At 43.0% G+C, this 26,696-nt stretch overlaps 1 protein-coding gene across 4 annotated transcripts in view; it reads left to right on the top strand.

Moving 5' to 3' along the window:
• Positions 1 to 11,939, top strand: part of ARHGAP28 (Rho GTPase activating protein 28) — a 1,241,333-nt gene extending 1,229,394 nt beyond the window's left edge. For all 4 annotated transcript variants that reach the window (XM_078687539.1, XM_078687538.1, XM_078687537.1 and 1 more), the window contains one exon: positions 11,146 to 11,939. In XM_078687539.1, coding sequence (XP_078543665.1) covers positions 11,146 to 11,237 — 92 coding nt within the window. In that variant the 3' untranslated portion in view covers positions 11,238 to 11,939. The remainder of the gene's footprint in view (positions 1 to 11,145) is intronic.
• Positions 11,940 to 26,696: the final 14,757 nt, after the last annotated feature.

Genomic DNA, 26,696 nt, shown 5'->3' with positions numbered 1-26,696 from the left:
GAGGTCGGTGTGTAGCGGCATTAGGACACCCAGGTAACATTAATAATTGCCAGAGATGGACGTTGCTTCCCAGGGCAGGCCTACATGTCAATGACATTATGAAATGCCCTCCCTGGACTGCAGGAGTCCCTGGAATATATAAATGAATCCAGTTTAAAATGGCATAATTCCCATGATCATTGCATCCAGATCCAGCCGTGGTGTGAGATTGTAAAGGTGCAAATTAAGGCCACGCAGCTCCATATTAAGCGAAGTAGGGGGATGTTGGACTTGTTTTTTTTTTGCAGGGCTAGCCCCAAACTTTTTGCTTCTTCCTCCTATTTTTTCCTGACCTGTTGTTGTTGGTTTTAGGACTCTGGGCACTTTAACACTGCTAATGTTGTTAAAGTTCATATTTTCTCTGTGTAAATTGTTATTATGATTGGTTCTCCCTGATAGGCATATTTTGATTTACTGATCAGTCCCTAGTATCAGGAACTGATCAGTAAATCAAACTGGGTGTGCCGGGGCTGGTAAATCAAATACTACTAGGTAGCCTGCAGCACTGGTTGTGCCACCAACATGAGGAGCCCTGAAAAGATGTCTCAGGCCTGCCTATGCATAATAGTGTTTTAATATATCTGTGGTTGATTGTTAATGTGAACTATGCTTTCCTTAAAGTGTATGATATTGGGTCAAAGTTGCACATGCATTCTACACCTAATGCAGTTGTATCTGTAATGGCATTAATGATGCTTGTTATTATTCTGAGCTGTTTTTAGGTCTCGTATAGGCAGCACAGCTGCCTCTACGAGGCATCAAGTAATCAGTATTAATACTGAAACTCCACCCATTGCATTTGTCTTTGTTTTGTCGCTTGCCATTGGTGGAATCTGGCATTGCTGTTCTTATCTTGCTCATTGTTGGCGTGTGGTCCGATACATCACTTCCCTATTCTTCTGTTTCTGAAGGAAGCAGCATCGACCAACTACAGTTAACTCGCTGCTGGCTGTTGTCTATCAGACACCACCATCCATATTAGTATGTGGAGTGGTGTGGCTCACTGGTTAGAGGCGGCAGACCCGGAAGCAGAGAACGGCCCGGGACCAGGGTTCAATTCCCGACGCGGCAGGGTCGTGGACCAGGGTCAGCGGACTCGATAATTCTCGCCTCGGTGCCTACTCTAACCAGGGATCACACTCGGCAACTCTGGGCATTAGCTTGCCTGATCTCTACAACGGCCCCCCACATTCGCCGGGGATGCCTGGTTTCACCTTGGAGATACCCAGTAGGGACCATCTCACAGGGATAGCCAGGACGGGTTCCCCAGCGGTCTACAGCGCCACGACGCCTCAGGGCAGCAGTGCGCTTAACAAGACACATACATACATATGGGCTCTGTGAGATGCCTTTCCGTGGTGGCAATGCTGCCACGGAAAGGCAAGCGGTCTTCACTTTGGGGGCCCCCTGCGGGCCCCCATGGTGAAGGCGAGGTGGGGGGTGCACATGGGGGGTACCTGTGGTACCCCCCTGCATTTGCATACACAATGCAGCAGGCACCACGCGGTGCCTGCCACTTTGTGTATGCAAATGCATTACATGCATTTTTAGCATTGTGGCGGGCGGTGCTGAGAGCACCGCCCGCCACAATGTTAAAAATGCAGGATGCGCCCGCCACTGTGGCGGGCGCATCCTAATACCCCCCACGGGACCCCGCCCTTATGGCGGGCTGTTCCGAAATCCGATAGGATGGCGGGTGGACTAAGTCCTCCAGTCATCCTAATGACCCCCTATATTTGGTGCATTTCTGTGGTTTTAAATGTTAATGTTGCCACTGACATTCACCTCATTATAATGCTACTTTAACTTTGGGTTTTTTCAGTGGATGTTTATATATATATACACACACTCACACAAGTATGCTAATTAAATATTACTTTACTTTTTAAAACACCCTAGACATTTACTGAAAAAAACTAAGGTAACAGAGACATTATAGTTAGAATATAGAATTAAAAAATCTTAGACATTCTCTAAAAAAACAGAGGTTACAAGGTCAGTATAGTTAGGTTCAGATTTTACACACACAAAACAAAAGAAATTCGCCAGTTATGGTTAGAGTAACTATAACTCGTGCCATAAGGTAACTATAACTCAATCCCTCGCCATGCTCTGCTAACTACCCCACCTATTACATCACTCATGATATCCTCTTTGACATCATTGGAAATAGTGCAACATTTGCCATAAAATTATTAATGAGAACTGTGCATGGCGGGGTCTTCGATCAATTGATCTGCTAACTGAAAGCTGCTGAGATCCTAAAAGGACTCTCTCTAGCATACAATAATTCACAAAATAGTGTTCCTGACATTTGAGCTCATGAAATGCATGCCATTAATGAGCAAACCAATGGGTAATGATTACGTGTTTCATATGATGGTTGTGTATCACACTTCCCACTCATTCCCAAGAATATCAATTAAAACAAGGATGTGGGAAGCTTTCACTGAATAGGAAAAATTGAAGGGCCGCTAGACCTCCATTTATTCTGTTGAGTTCAGATCAAGCCCCTGTCTCACAATGCATCTAACATATGATCTGTCTGTACCTGATCACCCTGAGGTAATTTGTGGAATCTGTGCCACATGTAGTCAGATATCATCACATCCATGTTGGATGGAATGTGATTGAAGTTGTGTGGAAGCACCTAATGAGGTATTGCTGGGCAAAAAAGTTTTTCCATATCCATCCAGGGGCCTGGTGACATTAATGAGATGAGGAAGGTGAAGGAAGTTATAGCACCCACCAGAAATGTGATTACCAAAGGTAGGTAACATTTTCATTTTCATATGGTTTTACATATTACCATTCTGTACTCTTGGTCATCACTGTGAATCATTTGGGGGGTGACCCATCCCAGGAGACAGGGACCTCGCAATTCTAAGTAAAAGACTGTTTTTCTGTTTACCTTTGGTGAAGTTGGTTTTTAAATTCTAGATTAGCAAATGCCACCTTTAGAAAGTTGGAATTTACTTTATTTCGCCACTTGGTACCTTCAGTCTGTCTCTGGAATACTCGTCTGGGGTGGTTGACAGGTGGCTTGCTGCATTCCCTCTTAACTGCCACACACAAAGGAAGGATTGGACCATCCTGTAACAGGATGGGTGGGAGGCGCTGGCACTTTCATCTGGGTCCAGTCCCCACACAAAAGATTGATTTCCCCTGTAGTGTTTCTGGAGTTAGGGCAGAAAGGGAGGGCATCTGTGCACTTCAAAACTTTCTTTGAAGTCGCCCCCACATCAAGGTCACCATTGGGTATAAGTACTGGACCTCTGGCACTACCAAATCAATACACTTCTGGACTTGTGACTACTCTGCCAGGAAGAAGAACTACTGTGTTCCTGAAAGCACTGCCACTCTGCTGGACTGCTGCTTAGTTTGACTATGCCTTGCTGTGCTCTTGCCTTGCCAAGCTGAGCTGCTGCCTCCTGTTCCCTTGCCTGGGTGAGAAGGTCTGGACCTTTGTCACTTGCAAGAGGGAGGGTAGATGTGAACCAATGAGTTGTTTGTATCTCAATGACAGATTTGTCATGTACAGGAAGAACAGAGTGTTCGGGATCTTATAATGCTTTTTTCCATACTGCACACTACTAAACTCAGCTAAGAGTGAATGGGGATTGTTCCCAGTCTACTAATGGAATCAACCACACTGTCTACTTTTAGTGATATAACCTTAGCGAAGAACCTGCTCACCAGGCTGTTTAGATTCTTCAGGTGGAACATAGTTAAGTCTCCTCTACGGATCAACATAAGTGGGAAGAAAACTTTAGAGCCATATTCATGACTAAAGAGTGATCTGTGACCTGCACAAGACTAACGAAGATGTCAAGTGATGCAAGATTTGAGCTAAACTCAGTTCAACTATTTGCATCACAGTTGTGTGACTCCCATGTTACAAAATGAAACTGACCGGTGAGAGTAGTGGCTGCCCTATGTGTGTGTGGCCCCCAGAGCTACTTTATACCATTTGTTCTTGGAATGCTTAGGAGGAGTAGGGACATTTTGGGAACAAGTGATAGTGATAACAAGAAAGTGACTGTTAGCTTTCACTCTTGTTCTACATAGAATTGCTATCAAATGTCTCTGCCCTGAAAGTCCATTACTGAAAGACTGGTTAATAGAACTGGACTAATCGACCACCGCTGAGGAGCAGTTTCTTAGTTGTTCAAGAGTGATGGTAAACAGTAGGAGGACCTGGCAAACCAAGCCGGGTTCCAACAGGAACAGCTTTATCTTGAGAAATTGAGGAAGGCAATGGAAATATTGGCATGGCTGTGATGGGACGTTAAAGTGTAAAATATATGGTAAATCAATTTTCCTTGCTATATGATGCAAGTTATTAGGTAAGCTACAACAAATTGAAGAATTCATTTGTGCTACAGGGGAGTGAAGGGGTCCCACTAACTACTTTGTGTATATAGCTATGCTTGGCTGCCGTCAAACTGGCAATAAATATGATGAATGTGGCCAAAGTGGGCAAGGACAGTGGCCCTTTCTGCATAGACTGATGAGATGTGTGAAACAAGACACAGCCTCTGCCAGACCCAAAAAGGGAGGGCCCACTAGCATTGTATTGCCCTGTATTGTGTGCTCAGTACTTGTCCTGCAGTTGGCAGTAAATATTAGGTCTGAGCTCAGCCGCTCACTGAAAGATAAAATTCAGTCAGCAGTACATGTGTATGGGAGCCTCTTCTTACAGCCTGGGAGACCTTCGAGGGACGCCGCCACTCACCTTCCTGTTTTCTCTCAACGACTGGCCGCACCCGCTCCGCGGGTGCCGCTGCGCGGTCAGAGACACCGCCTGGACGAACTGCCCTGGGACCTGGAGTGTGCGTGGGACGAGAGGAACATTGACCAGCACAGGAGAGCAGCGCTGCAGGGACTCGCTTCCCCAGGAGTCCCTGCCTGACCTCTGACAACAGGTCAGCGCCCCCTGTTAGCCCCGCCCCCCGGACGGCACAATCTCCCATTTAATCAAGACAGGAACTCGCTGCGCGAGAGCGCGCGGGAGCGCCGGGCTAAGCCCGGGCAAAGGGCGGGCCCTCTGTGGCCCTCCGTGGACCGAGGAGCCGGGCCGGGGCCATATCCTTTACGTCCCTTTAATCATCTTACGAGCAGCTTCTTAATGTGAGTGAGAACTTGTTATCTGTCTTCTTATTCTTCTCGTATTAAGCCAGCATTCAACCATCAGCCACTATGATTACTAAAGTGGTTACTATGGACAACTTCCTTATAAAGAAGGTAGCGCAAATTAACAGTAAAAGGAGGGCTTCACTGGGTTTGGAACACTCACCTACTATTACTACTGTACCAGAACTCCTAGTAACTGATCCTGATAACCCTGTGGCTATGGAACACTCAGTCCCTGCAGGCAAAGTAACCATTGTAACAGCTATGGTCCATGCAGGCCAGTCTGATAACTTTTGTGCTCCAGTTCCCACAGTATTGGCTATATCATCAGCCACAGGAATACATGATCTCGCAACTAAAAAATCTCCTAGAAAATACAAGAAAGCCCGAGTGAGACGGAGGGGGAAGCAAAGTAAGGCAAATTATAAAATTACACAAGGAGGGGGGAGTGTGCCTGAAATTGCACCTCTTCTTCTTGAGTTGAGATCCTCAAACCTGGGAGGAGTGGGGGATGCTATCTCACAGAGTCGACCCACAGATTCTGTGATGCTTATTGACTGTTTACAATCAGGGATTATAGACAATACTGATAATTTTCCCCTTGACCCCACTACAATGAGTAAGCTTCTTTTGTCTAGTACGCCAACTAGCTTTCCTTTACCAGATTCATATACAGGGAACGATAATGGAAGGCTATCAGGATCTCCAGAAATGCCCATTGAGGCATCTTTTAGGTCTTCCATTTCACCACCCACTATAGGAATAAGTAAAAAAAGGGGGGGTGAACCACTGTGTAATAGACCTCAGAAGATAAGGAAAGGGGTAGCTCAGTCCCCACAGCCACATATTGGTCTAATCCCATTAGGTGAAGAGGCCATGCTGGCCAAAATCTTAGAATTAATTAGGGGTGTGTTGCAACCGATTTTGGATAAGACCGACTTGATGTCCACACATTTGGACATCATAGAGAAAAAGGTTGAACAGAATTCCGTCCTTTTACATGAATTAATAAAAGGCCCGGAAAAAGTTAGGACGAATCCCACAGTTAAGATTAACCCTCCTGCAAAACCTAACGCTGTAATGCCCCTTATAACATCTGCTCCTATTACTCCAGTAATTAAGACATCAGCACCCGTGTTTAAAAAAAGGAAAGTAGTCCAAGAAAAGGGTAAAGTGGGTAGTCCAACGACTGTGCCATCAGCTCCCACATTGCAACCGCCTGCTATTCAGCTGGCGGCCCCATTAACTAAAGAACAAACTCAAAAACCTGGGGGATCCCAAAATCATGGTGGGAGAAAAGACCCTTTAATAACTAATCCGAGAAATAAGAATCCCCCAACTATTGCCTTAGAAAAACCGAGTCATACAATAGACTTACCCCCAGATTGTGCCCCTTTTGTCATTGTAATGGCAGGGGTTCCAGAGCTACCTACAGGTAAATGGGAAGATCACGTTGCCTTACGGAACAAGGTTACATTCTGGCTCCGAGACAACAGACCGTTGCCTGCATCCATCAATGGAGAAATCGTAAGTGTAAGACGTGCCCATTGGGTGGGAGTCAGACCTAAGGACAGAATGGGTGATGTAATAGTCATCAATTTTAAGGATTATAGGGCCGTGAGGCACATTGGAGATTGGTTTGATGCCAGTAGCAGCGATGCCATCTCCACACATCTTTTATCCTATTTCTATCCCTATGCACCATCAAAAGACAATAATAAACAGGGTTGGAATAGGCAGCTATTTCAGAAACCACCATACCGACAGCGGGGTTTTAGAAAAGTGGGACCATGGGATATGCCCGGTTTAATGGGGCCACCATCGTTGAGGGGTTATCCTCTTTACGTAAATGCTCAGGAGCCCCATATTCATATGCAAAGCTCGGAGGAGTTTTATCCCAGACACCAGGTATTAGATTATCAATACCCCCCTATAAATAGCCGATATCCACTACATCCTGAGTCCAACCTCCTGCAGGGGAGGCGATGGTATAATAAAGAGTTCCACCCGCCCATGTACAATTTACCTATTCAAAATCGTTTCCAGATTTTTAATGGGCTGGACGGGGTGGATTGACAACAAGCTCAGATATCCCAAAAAAATTTGGCTGGGAATAAGTTTTATCCTTTAGTCTCTTACCCCTTTATTAAGGATATAGTTCCCCTTAAAAGTACTGAGACTCTGAGTAGGATTCCCCAAGATTTGCCAACTTTACAAAAGACCCCTAATACTAACAGCTTATTGCTATGTAACAGTAATATCCAGGAACAGATGCAATCCCCCACAGTTGATATCATTAGTAGGGGTGGGGAACAGGCAGGTGAAGGCCTGTCCCAGAAAGAGAATGATTTATGTGCACTGTTGTTTTGGAATATAGCAGGGTTTAGGCAAAAAATCACAAATCCGGCATGGGAGTCAGTAATAAATGGTCAGGATATAGTGGCTCTGCAAGAAACCTGGATACAGGAATCAATTCATGTAAGTGGCTATAGAACTTTCTTTACACCAGCTGTCGGAGGTCATTTTGGAAGAGCTAAGGGTGGGTTGACAACGCTTGTTTCAAATCAACTTAAAATTAAACAAGCTCACTGCCATTTAAGTTCTTGTTATTTCCAAATTATAACTTTACGGAATTATAAAGGAGCTGTGGTGCTAATTATTAATTTTTATAACAATGTCCCGAGAGATGATATTCTGGTTGTAATGAAGCAGCTTAAAGATGAAATTCAGTTAGAGGTAGACAGAAATGAAAGGGACCTGATAATCATATGGGGGGGGGATTTTAATTGTTCATTATGTACTAAAAGGAATCAGGGCCTATGTGGCCTTATGACTGAGAGAGATATGTACTTGACACACTTTGATCATACCTTGATGGGGGACTTACTAAATGAACTATTATTCATGTTTGACTTGGGGTTTGCCAACGAATCTGCCCCAGAACCTACACCCTTTGTTCCGACTTTTGTTGGTAGAGGCTCATCGACAACTATTGATTTTATTATCACTTCCAGTAATCTCAATCATAGACTCCTGGGGGTTACGAATATCCAATTACCCATAAGTGACCACCTCCCACAATCTCTTAAGGTAGTAGATTTGTTCCCAGACCCATCGACGGCCGCGCCTCTAGTAGAGACAGCGGTTGATGTTGTCCTTGGGAGACAAAATGGGTACACACTTAAATGGAGTAAAGTAATCCCCACAACCTTTTTTGAGAAACTGTGGGAGGCGTGCTCAAATAGTTTTAGGATTTGCCTAAGTGATAACTCCACTAAAGATCAAATTATTGAGCACTTTGGAACAATTGCTGCAAATATAAAAAGCAGCCTAAGGGTGGAGGCAAAACGCAGAGGCAGGGGGCCAAAGAGCTGGTTTAATACTGTATGTACAAGGGCTTTGAAAAATTTAAAACAGGCAGTACATAGATGCCCTAAGGATAAAAATGAAATAAGAGAATGTAGGAATACATATACTCAGGCCCTGAAAGCAAGGAAAACCGCATTAAATAAGGAGGCTTTAGATTCCCTCTGTGAGGCCTCGCAATCCAAAGATTCCGCTGCATTTTGGAAAGCAGTTAATACTCCTTTCCCTTATGAAACCCACACGGCGCGAATCGAGATTGCAATAGATGAAGATAAATGGGTAGACCATTTTTCAAATCTTTATAAGGCACAGGAAGACATCCATGTTGGGGGTATTAACTCTAGCCTGGATGTACAACAGAGTTACAACTTGGTTACGACAATTGAGGAAGTGCTCTTAGCCCTGGGATCAACTAAATGCGGTAAGGCTGCCGGACCTGATGGGATTCCGGCAGATTTATTTAAAGCTAATATTGAAATTTGGGGGCCAATGTTAGTACAACTTTTTAATGCAGCTCTCTCATCGGGCCTGAAAGAATCTTGGTTCACCTCAGTCATTGTCCCGATCTACAAGAAGGGGGATAGGAATAGCTGTGCCTGTTACAGACCAATCTCCCTTCTTGATTCCTCAGTAAAAATTTTAGGACGTGTTGTGTTGGCAAGACTCCAAAGCTGGGCAGAGGATAATGATATTATTAGTGATTTGCAATTTGGTTTTCAAAAAGGGATTGGTACAATTGAGCAAGGGTTAAACCTCATGCTCTTGCAGCATAAATATATAAGGATAAAATCCGAGCGCTTGTATTTTACTTTTGTCGATCTCTCTTCAGCGTTCGATTGTGTATCACACTCTAAACTGTGGGATATAATGAAAGGTTTGGGAGTGGATAATAACATTATCTGTTTTTTGAGGGAACTCTACAGTGGAGCTACAGCCTCTGTTCGTTACGGCAGGGGGGGAGAATGCTCCAGACAATTTAGCATAGGTCGCGGAGTGCGGCAAGGTTGCGTACTGGCACCTTTTCTATTTCTTCTCTATATCAATGGGCTCGAGCGTCACCTGCTGCATGAGTGTAGGGATATGCCCAGGGTGGGGAGGAGGGAAATCCCTGCGCTCATGTATGCGGATGACGCAGTACTCATGGCACGCACTCCTCGTGCTCTACAAAAACTAGTAGTTAGCTTTGAGAAATTTATGTTGAACCTGGATCTACTAGTTAACTGTAGTAAGACTTTCTCAATGAATTGCGGCCTAAAACCAGGCAAATCAATGAAGCGTATTGTTTTAAACAATGTCCCGCTGGATAACACCCCAACTTTTTCTTATTTGGGCATTTTATTCCATGAGTCAGGCTCCTGGACAAGCGCTATTAAGGCTAGAACTCTTTTATTTATGAAAACGATCATGGCCTTACAGAATTTTGTTAGGAAATTGGGCAGGAAGCCGATAAAAGAAATGTTAACCATCTACAAAGCTACATGCTTGTCTGTGGCTATGTATGGCTCTGGTCTGTGGGGATATGCAAATGTTGATCAAATCCAGCTGGCAGAGAACAAATTTCTGAGGGGAGTTCTAGCAGTCCCACAGTGTGCAGCCACATTCAATTGTCACGCTGAACTTGGCCAACCTTACATAACGGACATTATCAGAATTCAACCTATCCTATTGTGGCATAGGGTATGGACTACTAATGAGTGCGTTATGAATCGGGCTCTGCTATGTGACACCCTCAGTTTGGACCATGCGGACAGAATGGAATGGTTGAGTTACGTAAATCATTTCTTGACCGAGATTGGACTACATTCATATTTTTCGGACCCAATCTCAATGGATAATATTCCTAGGAAGCTATTAAAAACTATCTGCCTGGACCACCTGATGAGTAAGAGGAAGAGAGTGGAAATTCTGAAATCTACAGTACACTCTCACCTTCCTACCCTCTGTGATACTAATACTGTACAGCCATATTTATCCCTGCCCATGACTAACTATGATCGCTTTCTTTTAACTCGTTTTAGATTTTGTATATTTTTTAGATTAGTGTCTTTTCCATGCATGAACTCATGGACTCATATTCTGCCCACTTGTTTGTGTGATGGTACATCACAACAATCTGATATTCATATCCTTTTTTTCTGCAAATTTTATACTGCTATACGTAGGAAAATTATTGTCCCTTTTTAAAAAAATATGAATTTAACCAGATGTCGCCCAGCTTTTTTAGAAGTACAGAAAATGGACACGATTTTAACTGTTACTGTGATTTTAAATTATTTAAAAAGTGTTTTTAAATTCAGAAAACAAATTCAAATTGAAATATCATAGATTCCTTATTGATCTACCTCACTGTATTATCAATTATGAGAAGAATTTATTGTAATTACTGTACCTTGTTTTATGTTTGTTACTTTTATGGTTAATTGTTTTTTTAACCGAATAAAGTTTATTGAATTGAATTGACATGTGTATACTTTTCCTCCAGCATATGTTTGAAGATATCCTGAAACGCTGACTGGATTATACTATTGGGCAGTTTGATTAGTCGATTCATAGTACTTATAGTAGCATCCAATTCTGGCATTTAACTATTTTCATTTTCTATTTTAGGAGAACACTGCTTGGACCCAGACACTTATATGCTGGATGTGTATCATGCAAACCCTCAAGCAGAATGGATTTTAAAGCCAAAGGCCAGCTGAAAACCGAGGAGGAATATTTCCGTCCGCCATCCTGAGGGAAACTTTACTTGGCTGTTCCATTGGACAACCGTTGTTCCATTTGACGCTTTGCGCTGTGAACTTCATGGTTGACTTGACAAAGCCAACTGGACACATCAGGCGCTCTGCGTTTTATACACTACAAGGCTGAGAAGTGACTTATTTAACTGATACCACTATGAACAAAGATATACTGTACGGATCTAGTATGGAGACAAGCGGACGAGTGGAAGGTTGACTTTCCTTGACTCATCCAATCCTGTTTATCAAAGGGCTCTTTTCTCACAAACACTCCTGTATGTAGGATTCAACAGTACATTTCGGTTATACTTGTGCAAAACAACAAAAACACTACCAATGAAAGGTCAACACAATGGAATTTTGATAAGAAAGAGCAACCCATTTGTTACAATTGACTACCAGAGCTTGACAAATGGATGTGCCAAATGCAGGCTTGCCGGGACAGCAGCACTTCTATTTAAAGAGATCTGTTTCTGACGTGAGTGCATACGTGAGTGCATGAGTGTGACGATATTTATGATGTAACGGAATCCAGACCACTAATTCAGAGGAGCAGGGACAACAAACCAAATTTGCGCTTTTCTGTGTATTTTGTGTCAATTATTCTTTTTTATAAAAAAATAAAAACTTTTTTTTGTTCATAAAGAAAAGCTAATTCCAGCACTTGTGACTGGTTAAATTATTGCCTTTAGAATTCATAGCTGACTGATAGTGAATGTGCAAGGGAGGTACCATGAAGTAAAACATTGTAATTTATCTATTTGTCTGTTTATAAAAAAAATATATAAACTAAATATGCGTTGTAAAAGATATGCATTTTAAAGAGCTCAATATCAAAGTGTTAGCCCGCTCATTCGTGCTCCCCTGCCCATCCTTGCATCAACCAACCGTTCCTACTCAGGAATAAGCAGAGCCTTTGATTGGAGATGACAGGTCACAGTTTATAGTATGTTTATTTATTTATTTATTTATTTGTGTGTTTTTATATAGCGCGGACCTTACCCGAAGGTGTCAGAGCGCTTCACAATAGGAACAGAACTGATACATGAGAACATTACAAGTGAACAAAATACAAAAGCAAACGTTACATTAAATGAAGCAAAAAAGACAATCTTGAGCCAACAAAATACAAGAGGTAGCAAACGGTGCATTACAAACGGTGCACAGACATAATATCGACTCCAAAATATCGTTTGGACAGAATATCGAGTCAAAAATATCGTTTGGACAAAATATCGACAGGACAGAATATAGACAGCCAAAATATCGTTTTTAAGGTAAGTGAAGTAATATCGACTGTAAATAATATAGAAAGTGAAAATATGTAAGTATATAATATAGATAGTAAAAAAATGCGTTTTTATTTTTAGGGTTCAGGGTCAGTTTTGGGTTTTTGGGTAAAGGGGTATTTTTAGGGTTCAGGGTCAGTTTTGGGTTTTTGGGTAAAGGGGTATTTTTAGGGTTCAGGGTCAGTTTTCAGTTTTTGGGTAAAGGGGTATTTTTAGGGTTTAGGGTCAGTTTTCAGTTTTTGGGTAAAGGGGTATTTTTAGGGTTCAGGGTCAGTTTTGGGTTTTTGGGTACAGGGGTATTTTTAGGGTTCAGGGTCACTTTTCAGTTTTTGGGAATTATTTTATTATATTTTGTTACTATATATATATGTTTTAATAAATATGAAATAAAAAAATATTTATTTAACTTTCATTAATTATTATAAGTTAATTTAAGTAATTTTAAGTATATTTTAGTAATTAATTATTAATATTAATTTAATTTAACACTGTTTTTAGTAAATACGACATTTTTTACAACTATATTTTTGTAAACGATATTTTTAACTCGATATTTTTGTACTTACCTGTTTGTAGATAGAAACTCGATATTTTGACTGTCGATATTTTGTCAACGATATTTTTGATGGTCGATATTCTGTCCCTCGATATTATTTCAGTGATCCATTACAAACGTGACAATCGTGAACCAACAAAATACAAGAGGTAGCCAACGGTGCATTACAGGGGGAAAAAGTGACGTGTGCAGGTTACAAAAGCGTGCAAAGTAAACATAGAGGTATAATACTGCAATATATGGAGGGCACTCAAGCACAAGAACAAACGTTACGTAGGCCATGGTGACACTTGTGCAGGTATTGAAAATAAACAAATGTAAGAGGTAGAAAACAGTGTGTTACAAGAGAAAGTGACGGGTGCATGTTACACACGAGTACCAAACACAGGAAGAAAGATAATACTGCAATAAATGGCAGACTCTCAAACCACAAGAGCACACTGGGAAGACACTTCCATAGTCATGTAAAGTAGATTTTTCTATAATGGAAGCGCTTCCTTCAGATAATAGAGAGGGCATGGATTACATTTGGAAGTGTCTTTGAAGGAGGAGAACTTTGAGGTTAGTTTTGAAGGCCTGGGAGGAGGTGGTGGTCCACCTGGGACAAACCATAAATCACTGATAAAAACCGTAAATCAGTGTCTCTGCTTACAGGCAGTATTCCAATTATCACTAAGCATTTGACTGTACACTAAAAATTAATCTCTAGTGGGTTGACCGTAGCAGAATCTAGTCTCCCTCCCTCTCTGCAATCGTCCCTTTCCACATTCTCCGGCAACACTGACAGCGACGCAACCCTGTTTGATCAATGGCTCTCCAAGGCTGTAGATCTTGCACCCATGAAAATGCATATTGTTAAAAGATCTAAAAGTCTTATTTACAAGCCCATTGTGTGACTTTTTATGGCCTTGTAAATGTTGGCCCCTTTCAATCATTACTGTGCATGAAAGGGGCATTCCATGTGTGCTGCTGTGGGTGTTCAACAACAACATTCATGGAACCTGACACATTCCCACATTTACATAGTGTTGTAAATCTGGGATTGCGTCTGAACCCTTCTCCTCCCTAGGAGAGGTGTAGGAGTGGCACAACGAGGATGAATAATTTTTTTGTCTCCTCGTTTTTTGCTCTTTTCTATGTGTGATGCATTCTGCAGCTCATTTAGAAGGAGCAAAACACCATTATGATTGTTTTTGTGCAGGAAGGTGTCCCTTCCTACACAACAACAATGGGCCCGATTCACAGAACTAACTTAAGACAAAATCCTAAACGTACTACCATTTTGGTATTCACAGAAGGCGCTTACTCATTTTGGTATTCACAGTAGGCACCGGGCGTTGCAGTCGAAGCAGTCTTGCGCATTACAAATGCCATTGATTGGTTAATTCTCTTGCTCCCAATGTATAACCTTGTGTCAGGCTGCATGTGTCGTGTCTGCTTCGTGGCTACCCCATTACCTCCTACATTGTTCTGCAGTGTTCCTAGAAATATTTAGCAAAAACATATCCACTTATCCAGTAAAAAAACAAATTTGAAGGCAGAGCAGATGCGCTGCCTTCATTACTTTGCGCCGGACAGATATTCGATGGGTGGAGCATGGACATTCCAGTGCATCTACCCATGTATTTTGAAGCAAACCCAGATTTATTGAAGTCAGTAAACTTGCGTTTGCGTCAAAATAGTGCGGCTACATGAGAGAGGTGTAATGAGGAGAAATATCTTCTTTTCCCCTCGTTACTTCCTCATTCCTTGTGTGCTGCATTTTGCAGCACACATACATAGAGACACATGCCTCTAAGCATTGTTTTGATACAGGAAGGCATCGCTTCCTTCACCAAAACAATCCTGCCTGTAATGGAGGCACCTTTGTGTCATCTGGCCCTAAAAGTGTAAAAACAATAAAAAGTAAAAATTCTTCCAACTAAATGCGGCACACATATATGCAAGAAAAAAAAAGAAGTACAAAAAAATGAACTATCACAAGAATAAATTACTAAATTATTAAATTAAATCAACCAAGCGTGAGACTGGAGTGGACAGCTTTTTACTTGGATTTGCACATGTTCAAGAACAAAATACCTTCACTCACAGAGAAAAGCTGAAGTTGGCTGGGCCATATTCAATGCTGTTCCAATGTGAATGACAACGAACAGACGAGGGATGGCGAAGGTTGCAGGTGTGTATATGTGTGTGTATCTATCTGTTATAATAAGTATCTCAAAAGTGCACAGATTTTTAGACGCACCAGGTAGAAAGGAATTTCAGAGCTCATTTCCATATGGAGAAGAGAAAATATAAAAGCTATATCAATCCATTCCTAGAAGCAAGTTGTTTAAAAAAAAATCCATTTAAATAAATATGAGAATAAAATATGATGACATCGACAAATATTCCCAAAGAACATAGTACAGCCGCTCAAATCGCCCCTCCATGCTGGGCAATCTAGAGGCTCATTTATATCAGGCAAGGTGGCTGTGTAAGTTAAATACAAATGACATCTGCTGTCAAGTGCAGGCTGACAGTGTGAAACACACAAGAACAACTGAGTCTCCCATCCTTCCAAAGGTATTTAAATTCATTATGCTAAAAAAGGGTAATAATAACACATTATTGACAGAATACAGAAGTTCATATGAAGTACACATTATTTGCTAATGTTGTCTTCAGTTCAGCATTAGGAAAACCCACACATTTTGTGTCCTGCCCTGTACTGGTTCTAGTCAGAATAAAAGAAACAGTTGCAGCTGCTACCTCCCACCCGCAGTGGGGTGGGTGGAGGAGAAGGGGCGGGGGAGAATCAGGTTAAAACAAAACACCTCCCGGCCAGTTGCCGCCGCCTCTCCTGCATCCTCTTCCTTCTTGGGAGAAACAGGAAGCAGGAAGCGCCAGGGCTCCCACTCTTCCTGCAGCCAATCACAACACTACATATGATTGGTCTGAGCGTCGTAACACGGTGCTCAGCCAGGGGCTGGAGAGGTGGACATGTTCTCCATGCAAGCTGTAATGCAGACTGCATGGAGGACAGGGAAAGTATGCATGACTGTTTTGGGCAGCCTGAGAGGGCCGACCAAACAGTCATCGCGCACTTAGGAGGGTTGTACCACTCCTGCCCTGCTCCGCAGCCACGCCCTGCCCCCTCTCGCAAGCTGCTGCAGCAGGAGGACAAAATAAAAAGATAATAACAATTATTATCATTTTATTTTTTCCTTTCTTTTGCTGCATCAAGGCAGTGAGGCGACGCTCCTCCGCCTTAGCGGAGGAGTCGCCACTGGAAATAAATACTCTATATATACAAGTCTTTATATTAGATGGGGGTCAGGCCTGTTAGCAAACCTGACTCAATGATTTCATGTAGCTTGACAGTTTCAAACCCCAAAGTTCACCGAATGCCAAGTCACTCTGGACACCAAAGTCCCCGTCAAGGAACACATTTCCCATAAATACAAAGTACAAGCTTGCCCTCCTAAAAAAAGGCAAAGCATTTCTTCCAGAAAGCAACCGCAGAACTGCTATGCAAGTCCATGTGCTCTTGCATTTGGATGGTGGGATTGTTCTACTCCATGGCATCTGAGACTCCACTCTGGCACCCCTTAGGTGAAAACTTCACAACGCAGCACATCTCATCCCAGGGCCTGAAGAAATATGATCACATCACCCTCATCCTGATGGAACGACATTGACAGCCCTTGCTGGTCCACATCTTCAAAACCAACTGCATCATTTACAAAGTCACCATGACCACTACGCCTGCTGATCTTGCAAACAGGCTAATCATATCTGTGGTTGTTGGCAAATCCACAGTGAGGACAGCATCAGCAGACTAAGAAGCGTAAAAAACAAAACAAGAAAAGACAGCAGGCTTTTTCTATCAGTGCACCCAGCATCCTAAACAACATCCCTGTATCCATCAGAAACGCCCCAATGCTGCTCCGATTTAGAAAAGAGTTGAGGACTCATCTCTTTAAAGAACACTACATCACAATGCATTAATTGCCCACAACCCAGCTTCCGCTCCTATTACTCATTGAATGTATGTTTGTCTTTTCCCGTATACAGCACTCTGCTGCCTTTTGGCTAAGCTTTGTCTATAGAAATTCCATATGTGTACATACATACATATGCTTATCTTCCATAAGATCACAGAATGTGACTATAATAGGGTACATGGTTCAGTAAAGCTCCTAAATGCATACTGTTTGGTAAAATGTAAAGAGTTGTCCACATTACATTCCTTGTTACTGGGTCTCAACTGAGCAAGTAATAACAATAGCAACAATGCTGGCAACTTACATTTTTTAAGCCTATTTTATATATAATTGCTTTTGTATCTTCAAATGGAATATTATCATAAAAGCATATTTTGTAACAGCGTGATTGTGCAACCCCCTCTCAGGTTGTTCATATGCTTAACACAAACTGTTCAACACATACATTTTTATGTTCTTGTATAAAAATGGTGATAAAGTGGTGCCAAGTACATTTGGTGTCCATCCTGCTTAAGTGTACCTAGCATCACTTTATCACCGTTTTACTGAATGAATATGTAAATATATGCATCAGTTTGTGTTAACCAAATCGATACCCGACACTGCTGGAAAAGGTGGGGTGGCCTTAAAATGGATGCGGCTTGAGAAGCCTTTAAACGAGTTGAGCTTATGTAAATAAAACGTGAAATAGCATCCTTTGTTTGAGAAATTCATAAGTGGAATTTCACTGTACAAACCATTTTCAAAAGCAGGTTATTTTATTTAAAAGTTTATATAGCACCTTTATCTAGGGCCAAAAGCAATAAAAACAAGACAAGATACGTTTAAATGTAAGTGCCAATACATTTACTTGTTCAGTTTAAATGAAATAATGTTTTAGGCCATCGAAAACCTTAGGGCATTGCGCCACCAGAATGTCACTTTTTGCGACATTCCCGTGGCGCAATGCCCTGCTCCATGTTTACAAAGCGACGTTAAGCCACTATTAACCGCTTAACACCGCTATGTAAGGGGAAACATCCTTTACAACGCAACTTTTACCACGCAGTGCTATTACAACGCAGGTTTTACAACGAAAACCATTACAACGCATTGCGCTGGGGGGCGCTCTAGGATAGGGAATAGATTTAATTTACTATCCAACACCTTCCCTAGTGTCCACGGGGACTGGAGTTGGAATAGTAAATTAAACTATTCACTATCCAGCACCCCAAAGCGCTATGCGTTGTATTGGAATGCGTTGTAAAAACCGCGTTGTAACAGCATGCGTGGTAAAAGCATGCGTTGTAACGTCATACATCCCTATGTAAGTATTGTTGTGCACTGGTTGTTGCTATGGGCGTTCCAAGCTACACCCATTGCTTTTTTACGCTGTTTAGGAGGATCTGCAAATCTGAGGCAGCGCCAAAAACTAACCCCACTGAATGGCAGGCGTTAGATTGGTGCAACAAGGACAAAATATTTTATTTCTTCCAGTTTTTGCTCTATGTGTGCTGCATTCTGCAACACATGGAGGAAGAGAATATAGCCTTTAAAGATTGTTTATGTGCAGGAAGGTGTCCCTTCCGGCACTTAAAAAATCATCCCTAGAGCACAGACACCATGGTGCAAGGGAGCCTGCGTTGCAGGGATGATTCCCTGCAATGTAGGCACCCTTGCACTATGGCACAACGATACCTATGTTGGCTCTTGGGTATCTTTTTTTGTGCCAGCACTAGGGAAAACACAGGCATACGCCGTATTCTTGTAAATACAGCACATCTCTGCGATTTTTAAATTACGCAGTGCAGCACATATTTAACAAGCATTGGAAATGCAATAGGTCTCGGATTTATTTGAGTTAGAGCTAATGGCATTGTAAATGGCAATGTTTTTTCGCTATGTGTTATGGAGTGTATGCATGTGGTGTGTAGTGGAATTATGTGGGTTGGATAGGAGTTGTAGCAATGGTGGCATGCTGCGCTTTAGATGAATATGATTAAAAGTAAAGTGCGCCATACTGCAATTGCTACAATAGTTAATTGTGGATGCGTTAACAATTGATGTGTGTACTGATGGGTGGTGGTGTGTGTGCCTGTAGAAATTGTGCACTGATGGCTGGTGGTGTGTGTGCCTGGTGGAAGCGTGCACTGCTGGCTGGAGGTGTGTGCGTCTGGTGGAAGCGTGCACTCATGGCTGGTGGTGTGTGTGCCTGGTTAAAGCGTGCACCGACGGCTGGTGGTGTGTGTGCCTGGTGAATGCGTGCACTGACGGCTGGTGGTGTGTGTGTGTCTGGTGAAAGCGTGCACTGACGTCTGGTGGTGTGCCTGGTGGAAGCGTGCACTGACGTCTGGTGGTGTTTGTGCCCGGTGAAAGAGTGCACTGACGGCTGGTGGTGTTTGTGCCCGGTGAAAGAGTGCACTGACAACTGGTGGTGTGTATGTCTGGTGAAAGCGTGCAGTGACGGATAGTGGTGTGTGCCTGGTGAAAGTGTGCACTGACGGCTGGAGGACTGTGCCTGCTGAAATAGTGCACCACCTACAGCACCACTCAACCCGCAACGCCTACAGCACCACTCAATCCCCACCGCGTACAGCACCACTCAACCCGCAACGCCTACATCACCACCCAACCCACAACGCCTACATCACCACTCAACCCGCAACGCCTACAGCACCACTCAACCAGCAACGCCTACAGCACCACTGAACCCGCAACGCCTACAGCACCACTCAACCCGCAACGCCTACAGCACCACTCAACCCGCAACGCCTACATCACCACTCAACCCGCAACGCCTAGCTAACCGTTTCATTTAAGTACAATGCACACACTTCTAAAGTATTCACGTATTATTGAGCAAGTAACTGTCACATATGCATTTCAACTTCCAAAAATTCTATTTCAGTACTGGAGCTGGTGGATCAATTCACTAATAATACAGGTGATGGGCAGGAAATAAACTGGCGCATGTTAGGCAAGCACTTGTATAATTACTCGGCTCTCAGCATAAAATGACAGGTCAGAAGGCATTATTCTACACCTAAATAGCACTCATTAGACTGCACCGGGCACATGGGTAAGAGGGACCCGCTTCAACATAAACACCAACCAGTGGAAATAGGCGGCCATTGTCTCTGCTTGCATTAGGCACGCACGTGTTTCCTTCCTGTCCCACTGCCTTTGGAAGCAGAGATGTTGAGCTGCTTTTTTTGTTGTTGCATATTTTATATAGCGCGAACTCGACACGAAGGTTGAGCGCTTTACATGAGCACCGTACTTACATTACACATTCAGGCACGGGGAGATTAAGTGATTTGCCCAGAATCACAGGATGTGCTTTGTCAAGCATGAACAGCTCATCCAGACCGGAGTGCTCCCTTTTCATTCTGGTACTTGCGGTTCTGCTTTAAGCCCGCGAGGCAATTTTACCACTGTACTGTATGTATATATGAAAAAATTTGCTAATAAAATCTGTTGAAATAAACAAAAAAAATAATATTAATAAAAAAAAAAAATAATGCAATACGGACTACAAGCTCCACAAAACGGAGGTAAAACCAGGGCACTCACGAGGGACAACTAGGGATCCATCCAGGAATATGTAGGGTCTGTACCACCCTTCATTCTTTTATTTGGAATACTTGTAAAAGGCCGGACCTAAAACCAGGCAGATTACAACATTCAAAGTCCGAAAGAGGAGGTCGCGGTTTTTGAGCTGCAGAAAAATGAACATCCGACGTCTGTCTGAATGGCTGCAGCATGTGTGAGGCGATGGCACACAGAGGCGAGGTGACACCTCTGAATTGCAGAGGGGAGCAGGGCGGGTCTCAGAAGAGCAGATTGGGACAGCTTGTATCCAAAAGTTAATTTGCAACATCAAGAGTTCTAGACTGGCCAGGGTCTGGCTCCTGGTTTGGGGATTGCTACTGGAGATGGTGAGTTGCTTGGTCAGGCATGCTGGCAGTTCCGCCATGACTTCCTTGTAAGTAAAGCAGCAGGGCCAGCAGCCGCGGCCAGCGCAGTCCTTAGTGTGGGAGTTGTCTGACGACATGTGCCATGCCCTTTCATGAGTCATGCACCAGCAAGGGAGAGGGTTTGAATCAGTGCCAAATATGGGTCCTTTAAACATACACACCGCTCGAGGAAAAAGATTTTCGGAGCACTGGCAAAATTACTTTTTTCCGTTTGAGCACTCGTTCCCCCAACCCACAGCATATGTCTTCAATTATCGAGACAGAAAAGTCTTCTCATGATCTTAAAAGGCAATCCACACAGGTTTTCCAGGAGTGCTGTTGGTAAGCTGCCACTTTCACAGTTTTAAAGGAGTACTCTTGGAAACCTTTGTGAATTCCAAAAATGTGAAATCTAGGCCTAAACATCGGAGTAAACATACGGTTCTAGATTTACCTTTTTGCCCTTTATTTTTTATATCTCAAACCATAATACTCCCTTAAAAAGAGCCATTTACAGGTTGGAGTGCGTTTAATAAACCCACCTTGTCACAGCCACAAGCACACACTCACCTGCAGACCACCACAAAAAGCTTGCCACTTTATCTGTAGCACACGTAGCAACGCTCACAGGCAGACAGACATACACATGCATTTGTTTCCTATCTGCCCTGATTGACAAAGCCATCGTTGCCTGTAAACACACCTCTCTGTATATAGTTACAGATAGCTCTACTGACACATGACGTGTTCACAAAAGGATATCTAACAGGGGTGAATGCAGGTAATCCTTTGTCATTATGCACCCTGCTACAGTAAGTGCCCGGATGAAGGTGTGTTTTGTGAACTCCCACACGTTCCTGAGACCGTGAACATTCACTAACTTCTCTCTCGCCCTTCTACCTTTTCCCACAGTGAGAATGACCGTAAAGCCCCTTCCCAGGAAAGGGATTTGAATAACCACAGTCTTCGTGGGGGTGTAAGGGAAATGGTACTCCACAGGGGAAATGTGTGCTCTTTGAAAGAAAAAGAACAAGCATCTGCCTTCAATTACCGGCACCTCTGACAGCTGCTATTTGAGAATTTATGGCATTCTCCTGGACAGGGAGACAGCATGCGCGCACTTACAGTTCAAGAAAACTACAGAGTCATGAATGCGCGAACGGACCCTGACATCTGGTAATTGGGAATTTATGGCATTCTCATGCGCGTGTTAGCACGGAATATGCAGGAAGTAGAGAGAGCAAAATTCCTAGGGCCTATTGCGTGAAGCCTTACAAAAACACAGCCGTGAGAGGACCAATTGCCATGCAGATGCCACAGAACACCACGAAAAATTCTCGCGCACTGAGGAATTTTTACTTCACTATTCTGAGCCCCTTAACAATACATCTCGGAGCTCCGCCCCACTTCTGACGAAGTGGTGACGTAGGCCGAGCCCTAAAAACGAGATCCCAGGTACAGGTAAGTTTAACAGCTTTATTTTAAGTTGAAGAGGAGTGAGGCACAGTACGTTCAAAAGCAAAGGAAACAGGATTCAACTGCCTAGCCTGGAACATGGAACGGAGATTGTACAACGCAGGTACATCATTCCATGGTCCAGTCAGGGGAGTACAACAATTGAAGAAAATGCAACAACATGTAAATTTCGTGCAGCGCCACGCTATGCCATTTCCTTGTAAATATCTCCCTCTGTGTCACAAAAGGGACTTCTAGTGACATAGTGTTGCAGCATTGGCATATGACAGGCATAATGTAGTGTTTTTTCAGCTAATGAATGACAGAAATAGACGTCCCTATAAGGCCCTGTTTCAATGTCCATTTTTTCTGTTTTGTCTGGGACCGGCTCTGGCAGGCCCCTTAGAGTACTGTACAACAACAATCCTTACATCTTGCAGTATGGTGTAAAGATGGCTCTTTCAACATGGTTGTGTTGTAGCGTTGCTCTGGGCCCATACATTTTTGTGCTCTATTATCAACTATTATTTCTATATCACTAGATTCCCTTTAAACATCTTTCTCTCTAGCTACCAAGTCAATCTCTTGGTCTTCCGGGGGATTTTGTTTTGTGCTGAAAGGGATTGGATATTTGGGAAATGGGCAATTATCCGATGAGGACCAGGAATTGGACAATTGCTCTCAGCAAAGCTTCTACTCCTTACAATTAGAAATATATAACAACAACCATAGTGATTCAAAATCAATAGATTTACCCACAAGGAAATGATGAGTCAGAATCAGCAGAATTTAGTTTAAATTTCATGGTTTAGTTATTAAATCATGTGAAAACATTAAGATAAAACCTCACAGTCCTAATATTAAATTAGTAATAGATTTAATGAATACTAATTCTTGGAGATTCAACGATGATAGATAAAATCTTCCTCAGCCGAGGGAGATGTTGGACTTCTACAGCATATGGGTCGATAGGAAAACAGTTGAGCCTCATACAAACCCTTGGGATAGTTCAGTAAGTTCCAAGTGACCAAATCGGCTCTATCAGTTGCAGTTTGCAACAACCACAGTCATGGGCATAACTTAATGAGTAAGTAGGGACATAGTAGGGATAATAGCATGAATACCTAATTCCCTTCTGTGAAGTGATGAATGATATTGTGGAGGTCATTCTCAATAACTCAGCAATATATGTGAATAAAAGGAACATGGCCTTGACACAGCAGTTCACCTTCAGCCTCCTGCCATGCTTACGTAGATAATGAAAGGTAAATATGCCCAGCGGGAGCACTGATTTGTTTATTTCGAGCTAGGAGATAATCAGTGAGAGCACTAGTAGTGAAGTATAGGGCTACAGCACAACATGTGTGCAGGTGAAGGGGTAACAAATCGAAGAGGGTAGCTGAAACCAAAATGATGCATTATTGCTCCTCGAAAGAATATTTAGGAAGGCTTCAGGGGTTGAGTGTGAGGAACAGTAGTTACCTTATGGAAAATTACAGGCGATTCTTCAATACATGAGGCAGTGGAGGAGAGGTCAGCACATATTCAACAACATAGACTTGGAGCTTCCACATGTGGGGCACTTTGTTGTATTATACGTGACAATTTTGTATTTCTTGACTCCGTTGTGGGGCTATCTCCAGGAAAGTGGAATTATGTAGATATTTTCTTGACTGCTAAATGCACATCCGAGAATCTCTGGTCGCAAAGCAAGAATGGCAGCAGCACCTGGAAAGGAAGGCATGAGTACAGACTTACAGTATTGTATTATCTAATAAGTAGCCTTTTTTAGGTTACGACTGGACAGCGTTTGAGCTGCACTTTCTGAAATCATTGTACACAAAAACAAATATTAAAAGGAGCTTAGAGCCGCCTGCCTATTACTTACCATTGGTTGGCTTCCACGTCACTCTCTTTTCCTTGCTTCTGATTGGTCAGTGTATCCTTCTCCTTCCTGCTTCCTTCCAGAGCTTCAGGGTGTCTGCTGTGGAGCATGGATCTAGTACATCTTCCGGTCTGCTGTCAGTGTCCTTCCACTAGCTTCAGGATCCTACAGGTACTCTTTTTTTTAACATGCACTCTTGGCAGTGCATGTCTTTCCTGGTAACAGAGTAAGGCACTTGAATTTGGAAATCTTCCTTGAAAATCTTACTTTTTAATTGCTTTAAACTTTTTCAGATTTTTATTTGTGGCACTGGCACTTTTTTGTGAAGTGGAAGTTTTGAATCTGGGTAAGTTGAAGTGGGAACCCATCACCTGTTTAACCTCGTGTTCCTGTTAAGTGCTCAATTGGTGCAAGGTGGGCCTGGCTACTGGAGCGACCTGGTCCATTAAATGCACGAATAGGCGCTGATGTACTGGTAACAGAGTAAGGGACTTGAATTTCAAAATCTTGCTTGAAAATCTTGCTTTTTAATTGCTTTTAACTTTTCCTGATTTTTATTTGCGACACTGGGACTTTTTTTGCAAAGGGAAACTTTGAATTTGGGGGAGATGAAGTGGGAACCAGTCACCAGTTTATCCTCACGCTTCAGTCAAGCGTTCTTGTTTACCAAGGTGGGCGAGTCTACTAGAGCTCAGCAGTCCATGTAATGCACGAAGAGGTGCAGATCTACAGCAGATGCGTGCAACGGGCGTGCTGCTGGCATGCCGAAGGAATGCCAAAGGCAAACCCATCTGCGCCCGGGCCATGGGCAGTGCCAGCCACACTGTAATTTTTGATCCCGCCCTGCCTCAGAAATAAGTCTATGATAAGGAAGCACTTTTTGGATTACATTCACAGCACTGTGGTACAACATTTTTTTGGTCTCAAAATGCTATTCCCTTGACATACTGTTCCGTATGTAACCTTAACTGGCACACCTTGTGCAACGGTCCAGGGCTGCCTCGAGAACCCAAATGCGGCTTTGTGATTTGAGTTGTTGCTGGAAAACAAGGCATAAATTATGAGGCCTGCACAAATAATGGGCCTTCATTGGGGACCAAACACCCCAATGTAGCGCCTGACTCTTAGAGGGTAACGTTTCAGAGCAGTCTAAGGCTTACTCCAGGGATGTGGTGTGGGCTAGTAATCGCCAGTTACAGGTACGCAGAAATAACACTGAATAATTGATTTTTCAGTCTGTACTTTTCTTTATAAAAACGAAGAGTACATTTATTACACACACACTACTCAATATTATGCATCAATTTACAAATATACATAAGCGGTTGGAAATACTTTTTGACATTGCGAAACATTTCCACCCCTCCCGCAGGGGGAGGGTTCTAGTACCACCACTCACAGGTATGAACATCATCGTGCCCCCCCCAAGTGCAGTGTGTTGACCATAACCTGGAGCGAGGGACCTTCCCACTGGCACCACCCTGGTGGCGGACCACCCTATTATTTCAACAAGCATTTATAATGGGAACACCTACCATAGTGACACATAACCCTGACTGAGCACCTCATACTGACCATATAGTATACACACTTTAATCACAGTGGCTGAGAGTCTGGTTGTTCAACTAACTCAGTAGCAAGAATACATGTCTAGACATCACTTAGAATGACAGGTAATTATCATATCTGATAATAGGTATAATGCAAGTCAATCAAAACCCCTAAAAGGCTTCACATTTATAATCACATGATTATGCAATTACAACTAGGCACCCTGTCAGGAATGCCTAAGAACATATTTCTCAATTACCTTTCATTTCACATATTGCATGTGAGCTCCAGTCTCCAAAAGGAACAGCATTACATCAAAGCACCACCAGTGCAATTACTCCTTTCCACCTCATTGACAATCATGCTTAACCTCACACACCTCAGATCAGTCCTAAGCATCAGATGCAGAACAAAAGTTCCAGCATTAGGTAGCCATTACAAAAATGGAATAGCCCTTGAGGGGTTCTTTCCTTCAAGACCCCCAGAGACTGAGGGTGGGGACGTTTTACTTCTGTGCTGGGGGAGTCTGCCTTGCTCCTGGATCTCCCCCTGCACCTTTGCATGCCAATGGTGGTGGCCTCATCTTCCTGGGGTCATCACGCACCACAAACAAGCTGGTTTGCTCTGCAGGCTTAAAGATGCCCTGCAAGGCATTATGGGGCGCTCCTCGCTCACTGCATGAAAATTCTAGCAGTGGCACTCCCGCTGCTCCGGGGAGGGCCGCACTGCTGGCTGGCAGCCTTACGCCTCTGCTTCGCTTCCT

The sequence above is a fragment of the Lissotriton helveticus genome, chromosome 4_1 (genome assembly GCF_964261635.1).
Source record: "Lissotriton helveticus chromosome 4_1, aLisHel1.1, whole genome shotgun sequence".
Taxonomy (NCBI): Eukaryota; Metazoa; Chordata; class Amphibia; order Caudata; family Salamandridae; genus Lissotriton; species Lissotriton helveticus.
This window is presented reverse-complemented; position numbering and strand designations above follow the sequence as displayed.